The sequence below is a fragment of the Phocoena sinus genome, chromosome 13, assembly GCF_008692025.1.
Source record: "Phocoena sinus isolate mPhoSin1 chromosome 13, mPhoSin1.pri, whole genome shotgun sequence".
Taxonomy (NCBI): domain Eukaryota; kingdom Metazoa; phylum Chordata; class Mammalia; order Artiodactyla; family Phocoenidae; genus Phocoena; species Phocoena sinus.
The window spans coordinates 64,606,957-64,630,913 of NC_045775.1; the positions used below are offsets into that span (position 1 = coordinate 64,606,957).

The 23,957-nt window shown below is 49.3% G+C and overlaps 4 protein-coding genes across 6 annotated transcripts; 2 read left to right on the forward strand and 2 right to left on the reverse strand.

Moving 5' to 3' along the window:
- The first annotated feature begins 358 nt into the window (after positions 1-358).
- Positions 359-15,823, forward strand: INO80B (INO80 complex subunit B). 2 transcript variants are annotated; one of them, XM_032652870.1, is made up of 9 exons: positions 359-425; positions 2,897-3,139; positions 10,153-10,216; positions 10,447-10,639; positions 10,857-10,975; positions 11,146-11,315; positions 12,273-13,604; positions 14,581-14,979; positions 15,153-15,823. In XM_032652870.1, exons 3-7 carry the CDS (start codon positions 10,159-10,161, stop codon positions 12,801-12,803), a joined length of 1,071 nt encoding a protein of 356 aa, XP_032508761.1. In that variant the 5' UTR covers positions 359-425; positions 2,897-3,139; positions 10,153-10,158; the 3' UTR covers positions 12,804-13,604; positions 14,581-14,979; positions 15,153-15,823. The 2 variants fall into 2 exon arrangements, with proteins under 2 accessions (XP_032508761.1, XP_032508760.1); XM_032652869.1 differs by lacking the exons at positions 359-425; positions 2,897-3,139 and having other exon boundaries at positions 10,090-10,216.
- On the forward strand, positions 13,246-15,825 carry WBP1 (WW domain binding protein 1). Its single transcript, XM_032652880.1, has 4 exons — positions 13,246-13,604; positions 14,581-14,683; positions 14,803-14,979; positions 15,153-15,825. The coding sequence occupies exons 1-4, from the start codon at positions 13,536-13,538 to the stop codon at positions 15,551-15,553; spliced, it is 750 nt and encodes a 249-aa protein (XP_032508771.1). The 5' UTR covers positions 13,246-13,535; the 3' UTR covers positions 15,554-15,825.
- Positions 15,826-15,986: 161 nt separating this feature from the next.
- Positions 15,987-19,754, reverse strand: MOGS (mannosyl-oligosaccharide glucosidase). Its single transcript, XM_032652864.1, has 4 exons — positions 19,253-19,754; positions 18,839-19,065; positions 18,151-18,347; positions 15,987-17,945 (listed from the first exon to the last, which is right to left on the reverse strand). Exons 1-4 carry the CDS (start codon positions 19,602-19,604, stop codon positions 16,202-16,204), a joined length of 2,520 nt encoding a protein of 839 aa, XP_032508755.1. The 5' UTR covers positions 19,605-19,754; the 3' UTR covers positions 15,987-16,201.
- A 1,301-nt stretch (positions 19,755-21,055) lies between these two features.
- MRPL53 (mitochondrial ribosomal protein L53) lies at positions 21,056-23,904 on the reverse strand. Of its 2 annotated transcripts, XR_004352844.1 has the most exons (4): positions 23,769-23,904; positions 23,558-23,670; positions 22,709-23,465; positions 21,056-22,491 (listed from the first exon to the last, which is right to left on the reverse strand). XR_004352844.1 is itself a non-coding variant. In XM_032652881.1 (3 exons), exons 1-3 carry the CDS (start codon positions 23,858-23,860, stop codon positions 23,332-23,334), a joined length of 339 nt encoding a protein of 112 aa, XP_032508772.1. In that variant the 5' UTR covers positions 23,861-23,904; the 3' UTR covers positions 21,060-23,331. The 2 variants fall into 2 exon arrangements, 1 of the variants encoding a protein (XP_032508772.1); XM_032652881.1 differs by having other exon boundaries at positions 21,060-23,465.
- Between the last annotated feature and the right edge of the window lie 53 nt (positions 23,905-23,957).

The following is a 23,957-nucleotide window of genomic DNA, read 5'->3' on the forward strand; positions in this document are numbered from 1 at the left end:
CTAGCCAGACTCCCTGCGCGCGGAAAGTCCCGGGGCCCAGGGATCGCCGAGAGGCACACAGCCCGGCCTTGGGATGGCGCCCAATCTCACCTCTAAGCAGCTTCCGAGGCGACTGTTTCAACTTCCTACAGTCCCAAATGTCCTTTCTTCGTCCCCCTACCCACTAAAGCTCCCCTCCGTCCCTAGTGGCCGCAGTTCACGTGTCTGGTAACCCTGTTCTGTTACTTACTAACCGTGGATCCTTGGCTCTGTCACTGAACTTTCTGAGCTTCAGTTTTCTTACTTGTGCAATGGGGATACACTAATTACCTCCACTCCTCAGGTCGCTATGAGGATTACATATGAGAATGAGTGTAAAATGCCCAGCATAGTTCCTGGCACAAGACAAGCACCCCGTAAGTGCAGCTATGAAGAAAAACGACCAGGTAAAGCACCTTTGTGCCCTTGGATGGGGCACCAGCGACCTCAGCTCCCTGGACCCAGACTTTAAGTGCCTTAAGAGGGTGAGGATATCTGTGACCTCACATGGGCTCTCAGCTGTTTTGCTGGGTGGCTGAGACAGGGTTAGGATTCACAGCTTCTGCAGAAAAAGGGGCCACCCCCAGCCTCCTGGGACAGAAGGAAATGGCAGAGGATTAGCTTGCTGACCACACGTGAGGAGTTTTCTGGGGACTTATGAACTTACTGGGGAGAACTCGAGAGAGAGTGGGGGTCCTTCACAGCGAGAGCCGGAGAAATACCAGCTTATAGCTTTAGAGAGCCCAGGTTGGAACTGCTCTGCTATGACAAATTACTCAACATTCTTTTAGAAAACCTGACTTAAAATTACTTTGGCAAAAGGGGAAATATATGGCTTAAGGAACAATAATATCCAGGGGTCAGGCTTTAGTTGTGGCTTGACCCAGGCATTCAGCATCACAAGGATTCCATCCCTCTCCTTCATCTGGCTCTACTTTCCTCCATGTTAGCTTCACTCTCCACAGCATAGCAAGATTGTTGCCAAAAATTCTGGGTCTATAATATTTTCAGACTTAAATTCAGCAGAAAAGGGAACATCTGTTTCCTGAAGCTCCTACACATGTCTGGGATTCACTATGGGCCATTTGGGATGATTTATCTGTCTCAAACCAATCACTGTAGGCAGAGGGGTGGCCAGACCTGAACCAATCACTGTGGCTGAGGAGGATTCTATTTGCCAGTTGGCCAGGCCTAGGTCACTTCCCACTCCTGGAAACCAAATGGAACCCAGTGAGCTGGGAGAGAGATGGGGGAGGGAGATATGGTTTCTGAAAGGACTGTCCAGATACTACTACCAGAAGGTGAGGAATGGATGCTGGACAGGAAAAACAACAAACATCCTTGACATACAAAAGTGTACATGGAGAAGGGAGTTCTTCTGTCGTAGGAAAGGAAGATCAAAAGATTTTATAAATCTGTGGCCTCTGAGATAAACCTCAAAGAGGAGTGAGGGGAAAGGAAAGGCATTGTTTCTGAGTTTCTTCAAATATCTATTGTCACTCCTCTAAACTGTAAGCTCCCCCAGGGAGGGAGAGTCTGTCTTGTCCACTGCTTTATGCTCAGTGCCTGGCACATAGGAAGTACTCAATAAACCATCACTTGAAGTAAGTGAACAAATGAGATGCCTAAAGAAAGCATACAGATTTGAGAGTGCTTAACTGGGATGAGCCATGCTGTTGGACTAAAACTGTTCATTTCAAATGTTTGGCTTTTAGCAGCAGAATGCTTTTTTCTCCAAATGAAATCTCACCTGGAACATGTGAAATATAATCAGAGCTGCTGTGATAGAAGCAGGGGCTGGAGCCGCACATCTTGTCCTCTCCAGAGGCCTCAGCTGCATGTGGGCACACACACACCACACCACACACACACACACACACACACACACACACCTGTGGGACATGGGACCTAAGGAAGGGTTTAAAAATTCCTGACAAGAGCTGGAGGAATGGAAGGCATTTGGAAAGGAAGTAGAGCTCAAATCTTGCCAGAGAATTTGCACTCGATGTGACTGAAGATTTTGGGAAAGGAGTGACGCAACCAAAGTTATATTTTAGAGATCATAGTCTAGCATCCATTTGTGTGAATCATTTGGAGGAGGTTGTGACTGGAGTTTGGGAAGCCAGCTTACACTGTTCTCAACCAATGGTAGAGAAACAAGGGCCAAAGTTTCTGTGGAGTTATTATTTTTTAATTAAATTCTTATTTGAAAATACACACACAGTTTTTTTTAAAACAATCCTTATTCTGCCACTTAAAAAATAATACAAAGTAAAGAATAAATGAACAAAAGCACACTTTCCCCACCATCAGAGAAAAACACTGAGACACAGCCTGGTGCCATGGCATGCTGATGCCTTATACTGGCTCGTGAGAGACAATTGCTGAATTTTCTGGAATTGTGCATTCCAGCTGTTAAACACAGCTTTAATTAATAATTGAATCATAAAAACTCACAACTAAATAAATTATATTAAAGCAAAGGTGATAAAACTCAAAATTCATCACTTCCTAATTATTTTACTGCATTTTCCCATTATCCCTTGAGGTTGTTTACATCTATAGTGTCCGTATGGTTGAAATGCTATGTCACGGTGTGCTACTACATGTCTTGCCAACTCTGTGCTCAGTAATGAAATTGGCCATGGTGGGAGTTTTACACAACAGAAGTAGGTGAACACTGTAAACCAGGGCTATTTTTTTTCCCCTGGGGAGATTTCGTTAAATATTTAGCCACATACCACTTGTTCACTGCATAATATTTCCCAATTTTTCCTTTTCTTACATCTGTATCTCCGTCTCCCCAACTGTGAAGCAGATATTTGGGAAGGGCTTATTAGCCACCCACTATTCAAATTATCTTTCTATTTCTACACAGACCCCTACTGTGGACAACTCTGGTGGGCTGAGGCTCTACCCTCTTTCTGGCAGCTGGAGAAGGACATTCATCCTCCCTCCCACTTCTTCACAGCCCAGGGGTAGGCAGTTGGCCTAAGCCAACCAACTGGAATGCTACCAACTGGACTTTGAATCTTGAAAGAGTGAAAACAAGACCCAGGGAGAATTCATGAGGAGTGGATGGCTCTGCTAGCAGGGAAATCCTCATCAGCAAGTTCCTGTGGTGAGACTTTGGTGTGGCCTCAGCGTAACCTCAGCCATATGCCCCTAATGCTTGGCCTCCCAAGGGTTCCCACCCCTTATCCAGGGAGAATACAAGATGAACCCGAAACATTTTGTAGTGCTGGGAAATAAAAAAGTGCTAAAGGAATGACGGAGATGTGTCAGAAGGACACAGACGTCATCTTAAAGAAATGCCCACTGACCAAATCTGGGACAAATTTAAGCATCAAAATAAATAATAGATTACAACTCATTGAATGAAACAGGAATCTATACCGACACAAATAAATACATATGAAACTGAATGTAAGGAGAAAAGAAGTTATAGAACTTCCACTTCACCATAGAATGCCAACTAACACATGTAGATGGAATAACGGGAGTAGAATACCACTTGGCAATTATTATTTTATTTTTTTGCAGTACGCGGGCCTCTCACTGTTGTGGCCTCTCCCGTTGCGGAGCACAGGCTCCGGACACGCAGGCTCAGCGGCCATGGCTCACGGGCCCAGCCGCTCCGCGGCATGTGGGATCTTCCCGGACCGGGGCACGAACCCACGTCCCCTGCATCGGCAGGCGGACCCTCAACCACTGCGCCACCAGGGAAGCCCCCACTTGGCAATTATTACGGTAGAACTGATTCATACAATATTCATCAATGGTTACTATGCCTGGTGGGTGGAAGTTTGATATAGGGGACAGGATATCAGAGTAGTTTCAGAGTATTTCTCCAGAAAATACTCATTAACTACAAAGTTGAAAATGGTGACTTTGTCTAGTGGTTAGGATTTGGCGCTTTCTTTGCTGGGGCCTGAGTTTGATCCCTGGTTGGGGAACTAAGATCCTGAAAGCCACGCAACATGGCCAAATTAAAAAATTAAAAAACAAATTAGAAAAAAAGAAATGGTGACTTTACACTGGAGAAAACTGGCAGACACCACCTTGAGCAGGTGATCAAGGTTAGCATCATCAGTGGTGGGATAAGCTGACGTCATGTGCCCCGATGTGATACACTGAGAAGAACACAGCATAATATTTTTTGAGTAGTACTCCTGCCAAGAATTTAAGAGTCTTGACTTGAAGAAAAACCAGATGGATCCAGGTTGACGGACATACTACAGAATCAAAGGCCTATACTTTTTAAAACTGTAAAGGTCACAAAGGATAGGGAAAGAGTGAGGAAATGTTCTAGCAGATTAAAGCAGATCAAAGAGATATGATGAGGAAATGTAATACATGATCCTGGGTTTGAATCCTGGCCTAGAAAGGAAAGGGAGACATTGGGAAGTGAGTGAAATTTGAATGGGATCTGTGGATCGGATGGTAGTATTGTATCAGTGTTAACTGCCTGATTGGGAGGGTTGCACAAAGGTTATAGAATTGTGTACTTGTTTTTTTGTTTTTTTTTGTTTTTGTTTTTTTTTTTTGCGGTACGCGCGGGCCTCTCACTGTTGTGGCTTCTCCCGTTGCGGAGCACAGGCTCCGGACGCGCACGCTCAGCGGCCATGGCTCACGGGCCCAGCCGCTCCGCGGCATGTGGGATCCTCCCGGACCGGGGCACGAACCCGTGTCCCCTGCATCGGCAGGTGGACTCCCAACCACTGCGCCACCACCGAAGCCCATGTACTTGTTTTTGAGGAAATACACAGTGAACTATTTAGGGGTGAAGTGGCATCATGTCTGCAACTTGCTCTCAGAATGATCAGAATAGGAATAATGATAATGGAGAGGAAGGGGAGGAAATAGTAATTGTTAATAATTGTAGAATCTAATTTAAGGAGCTAAGAGAGTTCTATGTACTCTTCTTGCAACTTTTCTGTAAGTTTGAAATTATTTCCTCAAAAATTATATTTAAAAAATAAGCTAAGGGCTTCCCTTTGGAAGTGGCGCAGTGGTTGAGAGTCCGCCTGCCGATGCAGGGGACACAGGTTCGTGCCCCGGTCCGGGAAGATCCCACATGCCGCGGAGCGGCTGGGCCCGTGAGCCATGGCCGCTGAGCCTGCGCGTCTGGAGCCTGTGCTCCGCAACGGGAGAGGCCATAACAGTGAGAGGCCCGCGTACCACAAAAAAAAAAAAAAAAAGCTAAGAACTTTTTCAGAAGAGCAAAATTCTTCCTTTCAGCCTACAAACCTGCTCAAACCTCTCTGACACTAAACAAAGCAAAACTAAAAACAAAACAACATAATGAAGCCCACGGCTACTTACTTACTGTCACCGCTTCCTCCCTGCTGGGCATCAGGATGGTGAGGAAACACCACTGGGTCTAGTGTCAGGAAGTCTCTGTTTGATGCTGGCTCTGCCACTCCCTAACTGTGTGGCTCTGGCCAAATCATTTAACCTCTCTAAGCCTCAGTTTCCTCATGAGGGAACAATAGTATCTCCCACATGGAGCTGCCATGGGGATCAAGGGAGGGAAGGGATATGAAAGCAGGTTATAAACTCTAATATGCTTGACAAATACTAACTGCAGGTGATCCCTCACTTCAACTCCTAGTGATACGGAACTATTGCCTTCACTCCCTGCTAGAATGCATACTCTGCTTGGAGCTCAACCCAGCCTTCGAACTGTACACAGTTCATCATAGCCTTCGTCTGCTGATAATCTCTGCCCTTGGGTAACTTTATTGCCTCTTTTGATCTCTTCACAACCCTGCCTGCCCCTCTGCCTGCCTGTTCAGGACTGGTGTCCACTTGGGTTTGTTCCTGGTCCTTTCCTCTTCATCTGCTTGATCATTCTGGAATGTCTCATCTATTCCCATCCCTTGAAGGGGACCTCCACTTTTATGCTGATGACGATGCCCCAAATCACACCTTCTGCATTGGCTTCTCCTTCAGTATTCCATCTCCATCTGGGCATTCCCACATGCACTTTATTTTATTTTATTTTTATTAACTTTTATTACAGTATAGTTGCTTTACAGTGTTAGGTTAGTTGCTGCTGTACAGCAAAGTGAATCGGTTATACGTATATATATATATATCCACTCTTTTTTAGATTTTCTTCCCATTCAGGTCACCACAGAGCACTGAATAGAGTTCCCTGTGCTATACAGTAGGTTCTCATTATTCATCTATTTTACACATAGTAGTGTATACATGTCAATCCCAATCTCCCAATTTATCCCACCCCTCCTTTCCCCCTTGGTAACCATAAGTTTATTCTCTATATCTGTGACTCTATTTCTGCTTTGCAAAAAAGTTCATCTGTATTATTTTTTTCTAGATTCCACATATAAGCAATGTTATACGATATTTGTTTTTCTCTTTCTGACTTACTTCACTCTGTGTGATAATCTCTAGGTCCATCCACGTCTCTGCAAATGGCATTGTTTCGTTCCTTTTTATGGCTGAGTAATATTCCATTGTATATATGTACCACATCTTCTTTATCCATTCCTCTGTCGATGGACATTTAGGTTGCTCTCATATCCTGGCTATTGTAAATAGTGCTGCAATGAGTATCAGGGTGCATGCATGCTTTCGAATTCTGCTTTTCTCCAGATATATGCCCAGGAGTAGGATTGTTGGATCATATTGTAGCTCTATTTTTAGTTTTTTAAGGAACCTTCATATTGTTCTCCATAGTGGCTGTACCAATTTACATTGCCACCAATTGTGAAAGAGGGTTCCCTTTTCTCCACACCCCTTCCAGCATTTACGGTTTGTAGATTTTTTGATGATGGCCTTTCTGACAGGTGTGAGGTGATACCTCATTGTAGTTTTGATTTCCCACATGCACTTTATTTATTTATTTATTTTGACATTTTTTTTTAAAACATCTTTATTGGGGTATAATTGCTTTACAATGGTGTGTTAGTTTCTGCTTTATAACAAAGTGAATCAGCTATACATATACATATGTTCCCATATGTCTTCCCTCTTGCGTCTCCCTCCCTCCCACTCTCCCCATCCCACCCCTCCAGGCTGTCACAAGGCACCGAGCTAATATCCCTGTGCCTTGCAGCTGCTTCCCCCTAGCTATCTACCTTACTACGTTTGTTAGTGTGTATATGTCCATGACTCTCTCTTGCCCTGTCAAAACTCACCCTTCCTCCTCCCCATGTCCTCAAGTCCGTTCTCCAGTAGGTCTGCGTCTTTATTCCTGTCTTACCCCTAGGTTCTTCATGACATTTTTTTTCCCCTTAAATTCCATATATATCCCACATGCACTTTAAATTCACCTTGGGTAACACTAAATGATTTTCTTCTTATTTGCTTCTCTTCCTATGTTCTAATCTTTATTTAAAACACTATGGGGACTTCCCTGGTGGCGCAGTGGTTAAGAACCCACCTGCCAATGCAGGGGACACGGGTTTGAGCCCTGGTCCGGGAAGATCCTCCATGCCATTGGTGCACGAGCCACAACTACTGAGCCTGTGTGCCACAACTACTGAAGCCCGCGTACCTAGAGCCCATGCTCCACAACAAGAGAAGCCGCCACAATGAGAAGCCCACGCACCACAACAAAGAGTAACCCCCACTCGCCGCAACTAGAGAAAGCCTGTGAGCAGCAACGAAGAACCAACGCAGCCAAAATAAATAAATAAATTTATTTTTAAAAAACAAAAAACAAAACATATGTTCTCTCTAATACTTGGGCTAGAAATATAGAAGTCATTTAAAATTTTTTATTTATTTATTTTAGCTGAGCTGGGTCTTAGTTGTGGCATGTGGACTTCTTAGTTGTGCCATGCGGACTCTTCTTCTTTTTTTTTTTTTTTAATATTTACTTATTTATTTGGCTGCGCTGGGCCTTAGTTGCGGCATGTGAACTCCTAGTTGCTGCATGTGGGATCTGGTTCCCTGACCAGGGGTCGAACCCGGGCCCCTTGCATTGGGAGGGCAGAGTCTTACCTGCTGGACTACCAAAGAAGTCCCTAGAAGTCATTTATTATTCTTGCTGTTTGCTTTTTGAACACCTACTATGTGCCAGATACTACCCTAGGTACTTTGCATTCTTGATTTGCTTTATTCCTTGAAAGAATCCTATGCAGGAGACACTACTTCATTCTATTTTGCAGAGCTGGAATATGAGGTTCAGAGAGCTTAAATAACTGTGAACCCAAGGTTACATAGCCAGTAAACTGTAATTTGATAACAGGCTTCTCCGACTCCAAAGTTCATTCTCTTAATCTTAATCACTATACTACATTGACTTCTTCCTGAATTCTCATATATAATTGTTCATCAGTTCCTTTAAATTTCATCAATGAAATGTCTCTTGAATCAGTGCTTCCCTTACTATGTTCACTATTGCTACCTTGTTCAGACATGTATCCCACATATATTATATACAGTGCTTTTTTCTAATTATAAATGTGATATATAGGCTGTAAGAAAGTTCATTACAAAAAATACTAAGCAACATTTTTTTTTTTTTTTTTTTTTGAGGTACGCAGGCCTCTCACTGCTGTGGCCTCTCCTGCTGCAGAGCACAGGCTCCGGACGCGCAGGCTCAGCGGCCATGGCTCACGGGCCCAGCCGCTCCGCGGCATGTGGGATCCTCCCGGACCGGGGCACGAACCCGTGTCCCCTGCATCGGCAGGCGGATTCTCAACCACTGCACCACCAGGGAAGCCCTAAGCAATATTTTTAAATGAAAAAAGAGAGAGAGAGAGAGAGAAAAGGAAAGGAAAGGAAAGGAAAGGAAAGGAAAGGAAATTCACTACAGATCTAGATAGTGAAGTTTCCCCAACCCCAGCTTCCAAAGATAATCATCGTTAATGGTATAGTATACATTCCTTAATGTTTTCTCTGTGAATGTAGTAGCATATTATGCCTTTTTAAATGGGATCACCGCAGGACTTCCTTGGTGGCGCAGTGGTTAAGAATCCGCCTGCCAATGCAGGGGTCACAAATCTGACTCCTGATCCCAGAAGATCCCACATGCTGCAGAGCAACTAAGCCGGGGCGCCACAATTACTGAGCCTGCATGCCACAACTACTGAAGCCCGCGTGCCTAGAGTCCATGCTCCGCAACTAGGGAAAGCCCTTGGGCAGCGACAAAGACCCAGTGTAGCCAAAAATAAACCATTAATTAATTTAAAACAATTAAAAAATAAATGGGATCGCCTCATCTTGAAACTTGCCTTTCTTATTTCGTATGTCAGCACATACAGATCTACCTTGTTCCTTTTTTTTTAATTAGGCAAAACATACATGTTTTAGACAAAGTACAATAGGCACAAAAGGGTATATTATGAAGAATAAGTCTCCCTTCACCCTCGTTCTCCCAACTATCCATTGGAATTGCTGTCACCAGTTTCTTGAGTAGCCTTCTGGGGCCTCATTTCTTTTAATGGCAGCATAGCTTCCCACTGTATGGATGTATCAAATCCCTGTACCAAATTATTTTGGTTTTTCTTTAGAGGCACACTTAGATTGTTTCCAGTGCTATTACCAACTTGGATATAAATTCCATGTCAATCTTATCAATTACTTATCAGCTCTTAGCTTTTGTGTTCCAAATTGGATAGATGCACCATAATTCATTTATCCATTTCTCTACTGATATAGAATTTAGGCTTAAATATCATTTGCCCTGCTGGTAGGGCACTTGTGCTGTTAAGTAAGCCCTTCTGCCATTTTGCCGGCAATACAGTTTCTTACGTACTCCACCAAATTGTAAGCTCCTCAAAGACAGAGAGAAGTGTTCATATTCATCTTTGTATCCTCATAGCCTAGCCCCGAATTTGGTCTGCAATATACGTTCATCACGCTTGAGTGTAATAATAATTGAATTGCCCGCGCTGAGTTCTGATCTCGATTGTGTGGATGCGGAGCCAGCAGAAAGCCGTGGCCCTCTGACCGCTCCCGGTCTCAAAGAGCCCGGAACCCTTATTGGAAGGGGCGTTGTTTCTCCCGGAGGATTTTTAAACCGCAAAGCTTGCCCCGCACAAGCATGGTTGCTACGCACCGGAAGTGCCCGGTTATTTGATGGGATAAGTTGTTCCGTGGGGCGGAAAAGGTATGTCTGCTTGTGTTCCGACTATTTTCAGCCCCTTTTCCTTGCAGGACCCCATGAGTAAGCTGTGGCGGCGCGGGAGCACCTCTGGGGCTATGGAGGCCCCTGAGCCGGGTAAGCGCGGATCGATAAAGCAACTTAAGCCTTCGCAGAAAAGGAGTCCCTTTCTTGCTCCTCCGAGCTTCCTGGGTACTTCGCCACAGGTGGGAAGGAGAAAGGCGGGGCTGTTGTTATGGTAACAGCGAATACCGCGGGAAGAGTGGGACCCCTCGGGGTATTGGGTTCTTCTGGGATTTCCCTGACCTGCTCCTGTTGTACACCGTTGACAGACTCTCCTTCTGCAGGGGAAGCCCTGGAGTTGAGTTTGGCGGGTGCCCACGGCCACGGAGTGCACAAGAAAAAGCACAAGAAGCACAAGAAGAAACACAAGAAGAAACACTACCAGGAAGAGGAGGCTGGGCCCACGCAGCCGTCTCCTGCCAAGCCCCAGCTCAAACTCAAAATCAAGTTGGGCGGGCAGGTCCTGGGCACCAAAAGGTGAGGCCAAGAGAGCCGAGGTTTTACTTGGGGGACTTCAGGAACAGGTAGAGATAGAAGCAGAAGCTGGCTGCGCTTTTCAGAAGACAGAGAATGGACGCTGTGATTTCAGGGCCCAGGTTAATGCAGCAAGAACCCAAGAGGGTGTAGGGAAGGCTGGATGTACTGAGCAGGAGGAGACAATTGCTTAGCTTACAGAGTGGTTGCTTCTCCGCAGTGTTCCTACCTTCACTGTGATCCCTGAGGGTCCTCGCTCACCCTCTCCCCTTATGGTTGTGGACAATGAAGAGGAACCTGTGGAAGGAGTCCCCCTTGAGCAGTACCGTGCCTGGCTGGGTGAGAAGGGTCTGGAGGTGGGGAAACTGGGTTTCTCATTATACCTGGTTAAGGGAAGAGGGTTCGTTCTGAGGAAGGTGAGAATTTTGCGTGTCCCAGTATTAACTTGGCCAAATTAGGGTTCCCCATCTGAACAACTCCACTTTTAGCTCTCCAACTTTCCTTTCCAGATGAAGACAGTAATCTGTCCCCCTCCCCACTGCGGGACTTGTCCGGGGCCTTAGGGGGTCAGGAGGAAGAGGAAGAACAAAGGTGGCTGGATGCTTTGGAGAAGGGGGAGCTGGATGACAATGGAGATCTCAAGAAGGAGATCAATGAACGGCTGCTCACTGCTCGACAGGTAAGTTAGTTCATTCTTTATTTGCTTGCCAAATTTATATTGAGAACTTTCCATGTCCCAAGAACTTTGCTAGGCAGCAGGGATATCAGCAGTGGAGAAAAGACAGACAAGTTTTCCGTTCTTATGGAGCTGGTATTCTTGTGCAGTAAATAAATAATTTCGAAAAACTGTAAGGTTTATAACAAAAATAGGCTGATGAAATAGAAAGAAGTAGAAAAGAAACAACATTAGATAGGGTAGTCTGGAAAGACCTCTCTAAAGAGATAACATTTACAATACTAGAGGAGCTTACCCGGCAGAGAGACCAGCAGGAGCAAAGACCCTGAGAGTGGAACATGCCTAATCATGGTCAAGGAGAAGAATAAGTGTGACTACCACAAAAGGGTTGTTTACAGAGAAGTGATGTATTTGATTTATATTTCAGTAAATTTCTTTGGTTTCTTAGTGGTGGTAAGGGATAGAAGCAAGACCAAGTAGGAAGCTGTTGAAGTAGGTAAGAGATGGTGGTGGCTTGAACCAAGGTGAAATGGTAGAGATGGAGAAAATCAGATGGATTCTGGATATATTTAGGAAACAGACACTTGGGAGAAGGAGAGGAATCAAGGATAACTGTTAGTTTTTGGCTTGAGCAGTTATCCAATTGATGCTATCCATTGATATTAAAAGATTTAAAACAACAACAAAAAAGCCTCCAGAGAGCTGGTACACAGTTTTGGTACACAAGGCAGGAAGGTAACATTACTAATACTTTTCCCCTTGAGAGTCAAGGATCTAAAGCTGGAAGTCTGGAGACCTGAGAGGAGGCAGTATTAAGGGCTCCTGGAAAGGGTGCTCATTTCACCCCTTCTCTCAAGGCCTGTTCTCCTCAAGACCCTGCTTTCCATGTCCCATCTTCCCCTTCCCCCGTTCAGGCAGACCTCACTTCTCCGTTTTGACATCTCTTCCGTCTCTCCCTAGCGAGCTCTGCTGCAGAAGGCTCGAAGTCAGCCTTCCCCGATTCTGTCACTACCTGTGGCCGGGGGGTGCCCAGCCCCCGCTCTCACCGAGGAGATGCTGTTGAAGCGTGAGGAGCGGGCACGGAAGAGGCGGCTGCAGGCGGCTCGGCGGGCGGAGGAGCACAAGAACCAGACTATTGAGCGCCTCACCAAGACTGTGGCGCCCAGCGGGCGGGGAGGCCGAGGGGCTGCGCGGGGCGAGAGGCGTGGAGGGCGGGCCGCGGCCCCGGCCCCCATGGTGCGCTACAGCAGCGGGGCACAAGGTTCCACCCTTTCCTTCCCACCTGGCGTCCCCGCCCCCGCGCCGGTGTCTCAGCGGCCGTCCCCATCTGCCCCTGCGCCTCGGTGCTCTGTCCCCGGCTGTCCACATCCGCGCCGCTATGCCTGCTCCCGCACAGGCCAGGCACTCTGCAGCCTTCAGTGCTACCGCATCAACCTGCAGATGCGGCTGGGTGGGCCTGAGGGCCCCGGATCCCCACTTCTGGCTTCTTAAGGCCTTCACCCAATCTGGACTCTGTGCCTTCTCCTCTGTCCCCGGTTTTCAGTGTCTTCCCCACCCTATTAAATTTCATCCAGTGCCTTGACTTGTACAGAACTGGGGTAGTGGGGTATGGGTAGGCCAATTCCGCGTACGCACATCTTGCCCCCACCGGAGCTTGCGTCGAGGCCTGGGAAACGTCCACCAGGCCCAAGAACAGTAGCCAGCCCCCGCCCAGACTCCAGCCGACATTTGCGACCCTGCCTCTTCCTGGCGTGGTTAAGCGTTTGGCGTCATCTGGAAAATAGGGCTCAAGCCAATCAGCGGGAACTTTGCTGTTCTGGACGGCCGTTCATTGGTTGATAACGCAAACGCGTTTTGTTGTCCATATTGGCTGTTGTCGCTGTCAGTCAGGGCCATGGGTCGAACCTTACCCCACTCTTTGTCTGTGCAAGCTCTTGTTGTCTGGGAGAGTGGCGGAGGCGCTGCTGTAGATTGGTCACAGGGAGAAGCCTGTGATCTTTCCTATTGGCCCATCTGTCGGAGGGTGATGTGGATTGGTAGGACGGAACAACCTGGGTGCTAGTTGGCAGAGCTCTGGCTGGATGGAAGGTCCGGTTGCGAAGTGATGGTGGAGGCAGCGAAGATGGGCCGGGCAGGGACCATGGCGGTGGCGGCAGAAGTGGCAGGGGCGGGGTGGCTGGCGGTAGAGGAGACTGTGGTCTTCAGGGGACTGTAGGCAGAGGCATGGCTCGGGCCAGCGGCGGGAACGGCAGCGAGGAGGACTGGGGGGCACTTCGGGTGCCGCAACAGCAGGTATCCCAACAGCTCCAAAAGCCTATCACGACAGCCATTTATTTCTCGTTCCCCTTTCCTTGTCCCTGCCGTTTGGGGGGTGGGGGAGGAACTCACGGAGACAAAGGTACTGAGAAGTTCCTAGATATGTTCCTTGCACCCTTTGTCTAAACTTTGTAATGTACTGTAGATGCAGTTGACTTGTGCCTGCAGCTTCATAGACCCCCATCCCGTGGCTGCAGTGGAAGCTTGCAGTGGCTCTCCAGTGACCAGAGGCATAGCGAGACCCCAGGGAGGCTCCCTCTGTTTTGCAACTGTTATTTGTGATGTTTTTCTATGTGCCTATTGTCACAACCGAGTCTGGCAGCGTCTTCTCTTGAGGGAGCAATTTGGAGAAGAGCTGGAACCCAGACTCGCGCCTTGGATGCCATCCATTAGCATCCGCAGCAATCCCATCTGGTTGGGAGCCCTGCTCTGGGTCTCACACTGACCCTCCTCTACCCTAGGAAGCCTGAGACCCAGGGGTGGAAAGATCCAGCTTGGGAGTGGGGATTGGCAGACCATGGGGAATGATGATGAAAACAGCTTTAGAAATTACCTTAAACTCCTTACCCATTGTCTGAGACTTTGAGATAGCTCAGACTGTCTTCTGGCTTCTGCCAAAATACTCCCTTAACAGAAAACACCCTGGGGAGCCAGACCTGAGTATGAGAGAAGTCTTATATGCAGAGCTGAAATCTGCCTCTTTGTATGTCCACACCTTGCATCTTAATCTTGATCTCTAGACTGATTCTTGCTATTCCAAATCCTCTTCCATGCTGGCAGCCCTTCAGATATTTGAACACTCCTCTCAGCATCACTCTTCCCTCTCCCCATAGATTTCTATGAACTAAACTTGGTTCACAGGGTGGGATTGTGTATGTGTATGCAGGGGTTGGGGATGGACGGTGCCTTGGGCTGGAACCTCCCTTGGTTCTAAGTGCCTCCTTGCTCCCAGCTTCGAGAGCTGTGCCCAGGAGTGAACAACCAGCCTTACCTCTGTGAGAGTGGTCACTGCTGCGGGGAGACTGGCTGCTGCACCTACTACTATGAGCTCTGGTGTGAGTCTTCAAGAGGGCTCTTCTTGGGTCCTTCTGCCCACCCGCCTTTGGACCTCAGCCTTCAAGGACCCTTCTCTGCCTGGGAGGTATCTAAGACTCTCCCTCCTCACTTCCTGCAGGGTTCTGGCTGCTCTGGACTGTCCTCATTCTCTTTAGCTGCTGTTGTGCCTTCCGCCATCGACGAGCTAAACTCCGGCTGCAGCAACAGCAGCGGCAGCGTGAGATCAACTTGTTGGCCTACCACGGGGCATGCCATGGGGCTGGCCCTGTCCCTCCCGGTTCACTGCTTGATCTTCGTGAGTGACTTGAGGCTCTGGGCTCACTACCAGTGGTCCCTCCCAAAACAGGACCCTGATTCATCCCACACTCCCTTTTCAAACATTTCAAAGCACACTTTTTGCTAACAGGAAAGAGACCACCACCACCCCCCCTTGTTGCCTTCCACCAACCATGCCATTCTCTCCTGCAGGCCTCCTCAGCACCTTCAAACCCCCAGCCTACGAGGATGTGGTTCACCGCCCAGGCACACCGCCGCCTCCTTACTCTGCAGCCTCAGGCTGCCCCTCGACTGCTTCCAGCGAATGCACCTGCTGCTCCTCTGCTTCTAGCTGCCCTGCCCACCAAGAGGGGACAAATGTGCAAGATGTTTCCTCCCACCAGAGTGACCCTCCTCATCAGGAGGGTGAGCCTGGGGCTGGGGTGAGCCCTGCCCCCACACCACCCTTCTGCCGCTATCGCCGCTTGACTGGGGACTCAGGTATTGAGCTCTGCCCTTGTCCTGACTCCAGTGAGGGGGAGCCAGTCAAGGAGGCTAGGGCTAGTGCCACCCCACCAGATGTGGAGGACCAGTCCCCTGTGCACGGCCCCTAAATCCTGTACCCCAGGTCTCTCCTGTGGGGCTGGCTTCCAATGAAGGGGACATTCCATAAGCAATTTGGGGAGGGTGGGTGGTTTACTTGCCCACCAGAAACAGCCCTGCTCCCAACTCCCTGAGTTCTCCTCGGCCTCTCCCTGCCCTCCTAGAATCGGTCTGAAAGGGCTGGAGTCCTGAGGAGAAGGGCAGTGTTTGGAGGACTGTGCTAGCTCAAGCTCCTAAGACATACACAGGAGGCTTTGATCTCATTAAAGAGATGTGAACCAGCTGCTTGTGGATTTGGGTGGACTAGTGCTCAACTTACTGCATTGCACTTGATTGGAGGGGACAGTCAATGGCCACTTTTCCACCTACTCTGAAGGACAGCAGGCAGCCCTAAGGCCTGGACTGAGCTAAGACCTCTTGGTGAGGCAAAGTTGGCAAAAGCAATAGAGTTTGACATGGCTTTCCCATTTATTTATAAAAATAGACTCTGAATTCACATTCACTCCAGGGCTATGTGGGATGTCAGTAAGGAGACACCTGAGATGAGCTGAGGAGGGTTTGAAGCACTGGTACTTGAGGGCTAGGGGCAGAAGTGAGAGACCTTGTCCCTCGACTCCAGAGTGGCATAAGGGGCCTGGCTCCCCTCCCGTGTTCCCCCTTCAGTAGTCTTCAGCCATGGCCAGTAGGACGAGGCTGGTCCAGCCCTGGAAAGGGCGGCAGCCCATGCCTCGCCCATCCTGGTCACTGTATTGCTCCCACAGGAAGCCCGTGGCCTGGTACTGCCGCCTCACGTTGCTCACCAGATTGGTACGGAGCTCTCTGTGGAGCTTGGCAGCACGGGCCTGGTAGGGACCCTTCAGATGCCCATAGTAGTGAAGAGCCCCCAATGCCAGGTAGTTGACATTGAGCCACACAGCACCTCGCCAGTAGGGAGGGTCGTGCTCTGAATTGCGCTGGCTGTAAAAGGGGCTGGTTGCTGCAAGGGAGCGCAAACCAAAGGGGCTCCAGAGCTGGCGGCTATCGGCTAGAACATCCAGCAGGGGTCCAAGGCGGGATGAGTTGGGGTCCAGTAGCCTCAGCAGGAAGGGGAAAAGACTGACATAGCCCAAGGCATCCACATATTGTAGGCGAGGGTTGGGCCGGCCCACCACTCGCACCAGGCCCTGAGGGGGTCTAGGCTTCAGCTGCACTGCTTTTGTGTGATTCCCAAAGTCTGCAAAAACTCCTAGCTCTGGGGCCCAATGCAGCTCATCCAGGCTCTCCTCTGCTTCCAGGGAGGCAGCCAGTGGGCCCAGCTCTGCAGCTGCCTCAGCCTCTCCCAGCTGCTCCGCTAGCCGCATCAGCACACGGGCACCCAGTGCCACCCAGCACCGCAGGTCCAGGTGCCGCTCAGTGGATGAAGGGTGTGAAGCCCGGGGATAGTCATCCAACCCTGAAGGCAGCGTCTTGGGGTTCAGTAGGGTTGGCAAGGCTGGGTCCCGGCCCCGCCAGCGGTAAGATAGTGGCACTGGCCCTGCCTGGCTCTGATGAAGCCAGGAGAACCAGGCACGCAGGCGGGGGAAGGCCCTGCGGAGGAAGGCGTAGTCGGCAGGGTCACCACCCTCTAGCATGTGGGCTATAGGCAAAAGCAGAGTTGGGGGGTTGGCGTGGGCTGTCCGTTGCACCAGGAACTCTGAGGGCACCCGGGCTCTGGCCTCATCCCCCAGCACCTGCTCCCGCCCAATCCAGCCGTCGGCATTTAGCAGCCCCAGCCAGTGGCCTATGGCCTCCCGGGTGAGCTGGGGATCCCACCGTTGGATCACCAGCTGGTGAAAGCCCTCGTCCCACAGGAAACCTCGCGGGAAGAATGACCGGGAGGGCACTGCTGTGAAAAGAGGGACAGGTGGAAAGAGGACTGGGTCCACCTTCTGCTTAGACCCCTCAACCTCCATGTCTGGCAACACCAGACCCTGTCCATAGAAGTAGCCAATACCACCAAGAAGACCACTGAGGGCAACCTGACCCAAAGCCTGCTCCTCAGGGCTCAGGCCCTTCTCCTTCAGCCGAAAGGTCTTCTCAAAGCGCTCTCTAAAGGCTTCAGCATGGCTTTCCAGGGCCTGGGTCAGCAGGCTGCCTGCCAGCTGCTCTAGGGCTTGGCTTCCTCCTGCCTGGGCACTGCCTGATTCAAACACCAACTCCACAGAAAAGGGGACTTTCAGTGTCACCTGTTGTATCAAAAATTGCCCTTGTCCCTGTCCTTGCCCACTTGGGCCTCTGTCCTCCCACTTCAGAGATCCTGGCAAGCCGAGGTAGCGTTCAGGGGAAGCCTCTGGGGGCCGATGCTGAAACCAGTTATTTAGGCGGCTCTTCACCATCTCTGTCAGCAAGGGAAGTCCTGGGTTGGAGGACCAGAAGACATTGTAGCTTGAAAGGAAAAAGATAAACAGGAAATGTTACTCAGGAGGAAGTGGTGGGAATTATAAAGCGAAAACATGAGGTGATCAGGAGTCAGGATGGGAGAGTCTTGGCAATGCAGGGAACATGGTGAAAATAGGGTAGAATGGGGGAGATGGAAATCAGGCTAAGTCAGCATCCATACCACCACCCCACACCCTCTTCCCCCAGTTACCTGCCATACTTGGGGGCTGTATCTCCTGGACTGGTTGGTGGCATAAGTGTAAAGCGGAAGTCACCAAGTTCACTGGTGTGTCCACTGATGAACTTCAACTGCCCCTTAGCCCCAACCTCTGGCACTAGGACTTCTTTGCCATCTGTTACCACATAGAAGAACAAGGACACCAAAGGGAGAGCAGAGGTACCTGAGGCCTGGGAGACCAATGAGGACATAAAAACACAGCATTAGGTTAGCAGTCTCTCCCCTGAGAATCAGCCTTAGGGAAAGGGACACCAGGTGAGAGCAACACAGTAAACAACATACATCTAGCAGTGTTGAGGGTCACTGAAAGTAAGCACCAGTGGGATGAGATAAAGAGCTCTGCACAGGGTTCTCTGGGAAATTATAGTACTTTTGTCCCATGTACTATGCTAAGAACTCTACATATTATTTCCTTTAATTCTTACAATTCTGTGAGTTAGGTACTTTTTAATTTCCATTTTACAGACAAGAAAACCAAGGCTCAGAGATAGTAAGAAGAGATGGTCATACAGGCAAGTGTTTAAGGCAGGCAGCAGATTCAAACCAGGCAGCCAGTCTCAGAGCCCCTGCTATTAACCCCCACTTTATCCTGCATTTGCACGCAGCAAAGGAAGGGTGGAGGAAGTCTGGGCCAGGGGAAGGGTGTCCTGAGGGCCCTGACCTGAGGCTCTACAGTCACTCTCCAGCTCCAGTTCCCTCCGTGTTGACCCCCAGGCCTCTTGACGAACTCAGTGGTGAGCCTTAAGGTCCCATCCTGGATGTGTTGCCGCCCGAAGGAGAGACCGTCGTGGAACTCCCAGCCATAGGGACCCACGCCGTCCCCCTGCTCACACGTGTGCCTGAGCTTAGGGGTCCCCGGGGTGGTGCCTTGCTGCGCCCACATCAGTCCTGGGGGTAGAATGGCCAGGTAAGTCAAAGAGAGAGCAGGGGACCTGTCCCTCTGTGTCGCCGAGAACTTCAGGGTCATCCCTCTTAATAACTCTCCTGATCCACTCCTCACCACCCTTGATCTGGCGCGAAGCTGGGGCGCCCAGATTAAGTGCCCGCCTGCCTGCCCGCCCCGCGTCCAGGTTACCGGTGAGGAGGGGCTGCGGACTGCGGGTCTTCATGCCGAAGTAAACGTGAGGACGGTAGGTGCCCCAGAAGAGGTCCGGGGCCACGGCGGGGCTGGAAGAGTCGGGAGGCAACGCCGGGGGCGCGGAGTGCAGCGTGACAGCCCGCCGCGCACGGTGCCATGCCAGCAGCCAGCATCCCGACAGGCCCAGGGCCAGAGACAGGACCACGACGGCCAGAGCGGCTCCCGCAGCCGCGCCCCGGGGCCTGCCGCCCCGGCCTTCTCGTCGCGCGGGGCCGCCCCGAGCCGCCCTCTCAACGGTCCGCGCTCCGTCTGCCGGCGCTCCGCGGCGCCGCCGCTCGCCCCGAGCCATCCTTGCACGGATATCGGCGTCGCGGAGACCCGGAGAGATGGCCACAAAGCCCGGGTCCCTGCTCGCCTCCTAGGCTCGCGCGCAGCGCCTGGAACACCACTGATGTGTCAGCCGCACCCACCGGCCCGTGCCTCCCCCTCCGCTTCCGCAGGAAGTCCCGCCCCTCCACGTCAGGTTAAGCCCCACAGCAAAACAGCGCGGCGTGGCGTGGGGCTGGTCCCTGGGGTCGGCCTTCTGGGCCGCGTCCACTGGATCGGCGTTTATTTGGCGTTCTCACGCAGTTGACAGGCTAGTAGGAAAAACCAATCACATTTGTCTTTTTTTTTTCTTTTAATAACTACTGTATATTAAGAGCATGAGACGCTGTCCTAAGTGTTTTACATTTAACCGCTCCCCATATCGCCCCAATCAGGTGGCTGAAAACCGTGGCCTAGAAAATTCAAGTAACTTGGCCCTGGCTACAGAGCCAGGAAGCGGCTACCTTGGAACCCAGGTGTATCTGAATCATATTGTCCACACCTATGCCTTCTTTCCTAGTGAAATGGAGTGGATCCAAGAGGATCTGTGATTTTAGATGTCATACCTCCACTCAGTCTAGGATTCCTTATCTAGATAAACCCTAAAAGGACCATAATGGTGGTGGCTGTACTTTTTTTTCTTTTTCCTTTTCTACAACCCAGGAAGCAAAGGCGCTTAGAGGAAAGATTGCTTATGTCCAGGTCAGGGAAGGCTGCAGGAAAGAGGTAGCATCTGCACCTGATGTTCTCCTAGAAGGGCCAAGATTACATTTGATGATGATTCAGAAATGCAACTTAGGGCTTCCCTGGTGGCGCAGTGGTTGAGAGTCCGCCTGCCGATGCAGGGGACATGGGTTCGTGCCCCGGTCCGGGAAGATCCCACATGCCGCAGAGCGGCTAGACCCGTGAGCCATGGCTGCTGAGCCTGCACGTCCGGAGCCTGTGCTCCGCAACAGGAGAGGCCACAACAGTGAGAGGCCCGCGTACCGCAAAAAAAAAAAAAAAAAAGAAAAAAGAAATGCAACTTAGATTCATAGTTACTTCTCTCCAACAGCTCAGCCTAAAAGGTGTTTTCATAAAGTACAAATCTCTATCATCCTCTAAAAAAACCCTACTCCACACCCTTATGCTAGTCTAGCTATAATCACACCTCCCATCCAAACTCTAATTATACAAAACTACTATTTTATGCTGCACACCCACTTCTTCTTTCACTATAATCTGACTTCTGGCCCCACCCTCCACTGGTAGACTTTTTACTCATTTAACAATCACCTTCTGACCAAACCCAATGGTCAGTCCTTTCTTGCTACCACTGCACCTGGTCCACACCTATTCAATATATTGTAGCACTTAGTATACACACCTGAGTTTCACCATTCATCTTTGTATCTCAGTACTAATCAGTTGAAGTCACAAGGTTGATGCTAAATATTGGTAAATTCAACAAAAGTTTATTGCACACTCTGTATCAGGCACTATGCAAGGTGCGGGGGACACAGAGAAAACAGCCCCAACCTCAAGTTCAAAATCTATAAGCACAGTGCCAGCACTCAATCCGTGTTTACAGCAGTGTTTGAACCATCCCTGTTTTTACAGATGAGAGTAGTTAATCTGGCCAAGGATAATAGCCAGTTAACCATGGACCTGAAGAACTCAAATCTGGGTTGTATCCTTTCGTCAATGAAGAGGCCTATAACACATGGCCTCTTAGATGCTATGCTATGCTCACTCAATATTCTAGGCAGTTTACAGATATGTTTATTTATTGATTGATTGATCTTTGGCCGCACTGCATGCAGGGATCTTAGTTCTCTGACCAGGTATTGAACCCGTGCCCCCTGCAGTGGAAGAGCAGAGTCTTAACCACTGGACCACCAGGGAAGTCCCAGATATCAATTCATTTAATCTCTCAACAGTTCTATGAGGTAGGTACTATTATCCCCATTTTACGAATGAAGAAACAGGCACTGAGAGACTAAGTAATGTGTCCAAAGTTACATAGCTACTTAAGGGAAAACCTAGGATTTCAATCCCAGGCATTCTGGCTTTTTACTACACTTATACTGTCTCCTGATAGTTTTCTTTCCTTTAAGGGAGAGGGGGGGAAAACCAGTCCTTTGAAAATATCACCGTCTTAAGAGAGAAGCAGTAATGGGGTAGGAGGAAATATATTTGGTGAAGTACACAGCAGCCAGTGTCCAGAGATTCTTGATTGCCTAGCTGAATATTCTGAAGTTTTTCTCTAAACCACTGGCTATCAACCATTTTTTCCTACAACCTGCAGTAAGAAATAATTCTATACTGCAACCAAGTACATGCAGATAGACACACATACACATACTTTATATAATACCTATATCTATATTCATGATATGCTTAAAACAAGTTTCTCAAAGAATATTTCCCAGTCCATGTGCCATCCACTGATACCTTTTATTCTATTTGTTTTTTAAAGGCTGATTTAACCCCCTAAATTCACTTCATGATCCACATTAATGGGCGGTAACCTAGTATGAAAAACACTTCAGGCAGGGTGCCTAAAAAGTACTTTAGGCACTGTTCTCTGAAACAAGTTGTAATAATAAAACCAGTGATATGCTTTAGAAAGATAAAAGTAAGCAGCAGCAAAAACGGTTAGCAAAAAGGAGACCCAGGTGGGAGAATGCAACAATAATACAGGAGAGTGAATGGAAATGTAGAGAACATTTCAGCAGCTTTTGTTTAAGACAGAATATTATGAACTTACTGACTGGATATTCAGGGAGCGGGCAGAACCAGAGGTAATGCTGTGGTTTCCAGCTCAAGTGGCTGAGCAGATGAAGTGCCTTTTAAAGGAATGAGGAAGTCAGGGGAGGAGGCAAGTACAGCTGACCCTTAAACAAAGGGGGTGGCGATGGGAGTTAGGGGCCCAACTGCTCCACAGAGTTGGGAATGGGGGGATAACTTTACAGTCAGCACCCACAGTTCCACAACCGCAGATTCAAACAACCACAGATCGTGTAGTACTTGTACTATGTATTTATTTGAAAAACAGGCGTGTAAAAGGACCTCTGCAATTCAAACCTGCATTGTTCAAGGGTCAACTTTAGAGAGTATGTAAGATTATCGGGTTAGGGTTAGACAAAGAGTGTTGGTGGAATTTGAAGAAAATTGGTAGTAAGTACCCTGACTATAGCACAGAATCTGAGATTAGAGCCAAACAGAAATGTAGGGTTTAACCCAAGAGGGTAGTTCAAGTCATGACAGAATATGAGATGCCCCAAAAATAAAAGAGAGAAGAGAAAGAAGGAGAGTAGTATGCCTTTATGGTTAAAAGAAGAAAATGGACCTGAGTGGAAAAGAAGTTACACAAGGGAGGGAATTAAGAGTGGCAGGTGCTACTGAAATGGAAAAATGAGGACTGAGATAACAGCATTTTTAATAAGCGTAAGAGGTACCTTGAGTAGTGTTGGAAGAAGCCAAATTCAAAAGGGTTAAGCAGAGAGTGATGGTAAGAAAGTGAAATAAAATTCAAATTTGTCCAGACCCCTCCCCATCTTGTCTCATCCCAGAAACACTGGTTGGATTTGTAGTCACGGGGCTCTTTCTTTTCTCTTTTGCGCTCTGTGGTCTTCTAGATAGTGATTTGAGTAATTAAGTCAAGCTCTTCTTAGATGTGTCCTTAGCAGTCTTAGGTGAAAACCTGCTTGTTGGTCTCTTCCGCGCTGTCAGCGCCCGGTACTGGCGCCCGGCTTGTCCCCGCTTCCCGCCGCACCCCTGGCCTGGATGTGGGAGGCGAAGGCAGTGAGCATTTCCTGGGCGGTGAGGTGCGCGCCGCGCATAATCAGGCGATGCCCGTCTCCTGGGGAAGAAACAAACGAGTCAGGTACCGGGAGGACGGCGGGGCCAGCGCCGAGATCTAGCGACTCCCTCCCGACTCCCAACCAGACCCACCGAACAGCACGTCCACGCAGGGCTCGGAGCCGTCGTGTCTCACGTCCGCTATCACCGAGCAGTTGAGGTTGGTGCAGCGAACTTTCTCGCTGCTCACGGCCTGGAGGAAGGTCCTGCGGTGAGAAAACGGAGTGAGCGCCCGGCAGAGGGGGCTAGACCCCCGGCGGGAGGAAGGCGCGCCCCTCGCGTCCGCACTCCTTCCCCCTCGTACCTTGTTGACTCCACGTTCTTCTCGAAAGGGCAGAATTGAACCCGAACCTGCTTGACAGAGCGGAGTCCGAGCCGAGCCAAGGCCGCTGCCATGGTGACCCTCACCCCGGAAGGACTCGTGCGGGCGGAAGTGTCGCTAGTGCGAGACGCTGTGGACTGCTACGCGCTTCCGCAGTCCCCCGACCTCCGC

Excerpts from the sequence above, each read along its gene's own strand:
- INO80B (XM_032652869.1), top strand. The coding sequence starts at position 10,108 with ATGTCTGCTTGTGTTCCGACTATTTTCAGCCCCTTTTCCTTGCAGGAC. Across the intron at positions 10,217-10,446 it reads TATGGAGGCCCCTGAGCCGG|GGGAAGCCCTGGAGTTGAGT; the intron begins GTAAGCGCGGAT and ends CTCCTTCTGCAG. Across the intron at positions 11,316-12,272 it reads GGCTGCTCACTGCTCGACAG|CGAGCTCTGCTGCAGAAGGC; the intron begins GTAAGTTAGTTC and ends GTCTCTCCCTAG.
- MOGS (XM_032652864.1), bottom strand. The coding sequence starts at position 19,604 with ATGGCTCGGGGCGAGCGGCGGCGCCGCGGAGCGCCGGCAGACGGAGCG. Across the intron at positions 19,066-19,252 it reads TCCGCAGCCCCTCCTCACCG|GACTGATGTGGGCGCAGCAA; the intron begins GTAACCTGGACG and ends TTCTACCCCCAG. Across the intron at positions 17,946-18,150 it reads ACAGCCCCCAAGTATGGCAG|CTACAATGTCTTCTGGTCCT; the intron begins GTAACTGGGGGA and ends TTTCCTTTCAAG.
- MRPL53 (XM_032652881.1), bottom strand. The coding sequence starts at position 23,860 with ATGGCAGCGGCCTTGGCTCGGCTCGGACTCCGCTCTGTCAAGCAGGTT. Across the intron at positions 23,671-23,768 it reads AAGAACGTGGAGTCAACAAG|GACCTTCCTCCAGGCCGTGA; the intron begins GTACGAGGGGGA and ends TTCTCACCGCAG. Across the intron at positions 23,466-23,557 it reads CTGCGTGGACGTGCTGTTCG|GAGACGGGCATCGCCTGATT; the intron begins GTGGGTCTGGTT and ends TTTCTTCCCCAG.
- WBP1 (XM_032652880.1), top strand. The coding sequence starts at position 13,536 with ATGGCTCGGGCCAGCGGCGGGAACGGCAGCGAGGAGGACTGGGGGGCA. Across the intron at positions 13,605-14,580 it reads TTCGGGTGCCGCAACAGCAG|CTTCGAGAGCTGTGCCCAGG; the intron begins GTATCCCAACAG and ends CCTTGCTCCCAG. Across the intron at positions 14,980-15,152 it reads CGGTTCACTGCTTGATCTTC|GCCTCCTCAGCACCTTCAAA; the intron begins GTGAGTGACTTG and ends TCTCTCCTGCAG.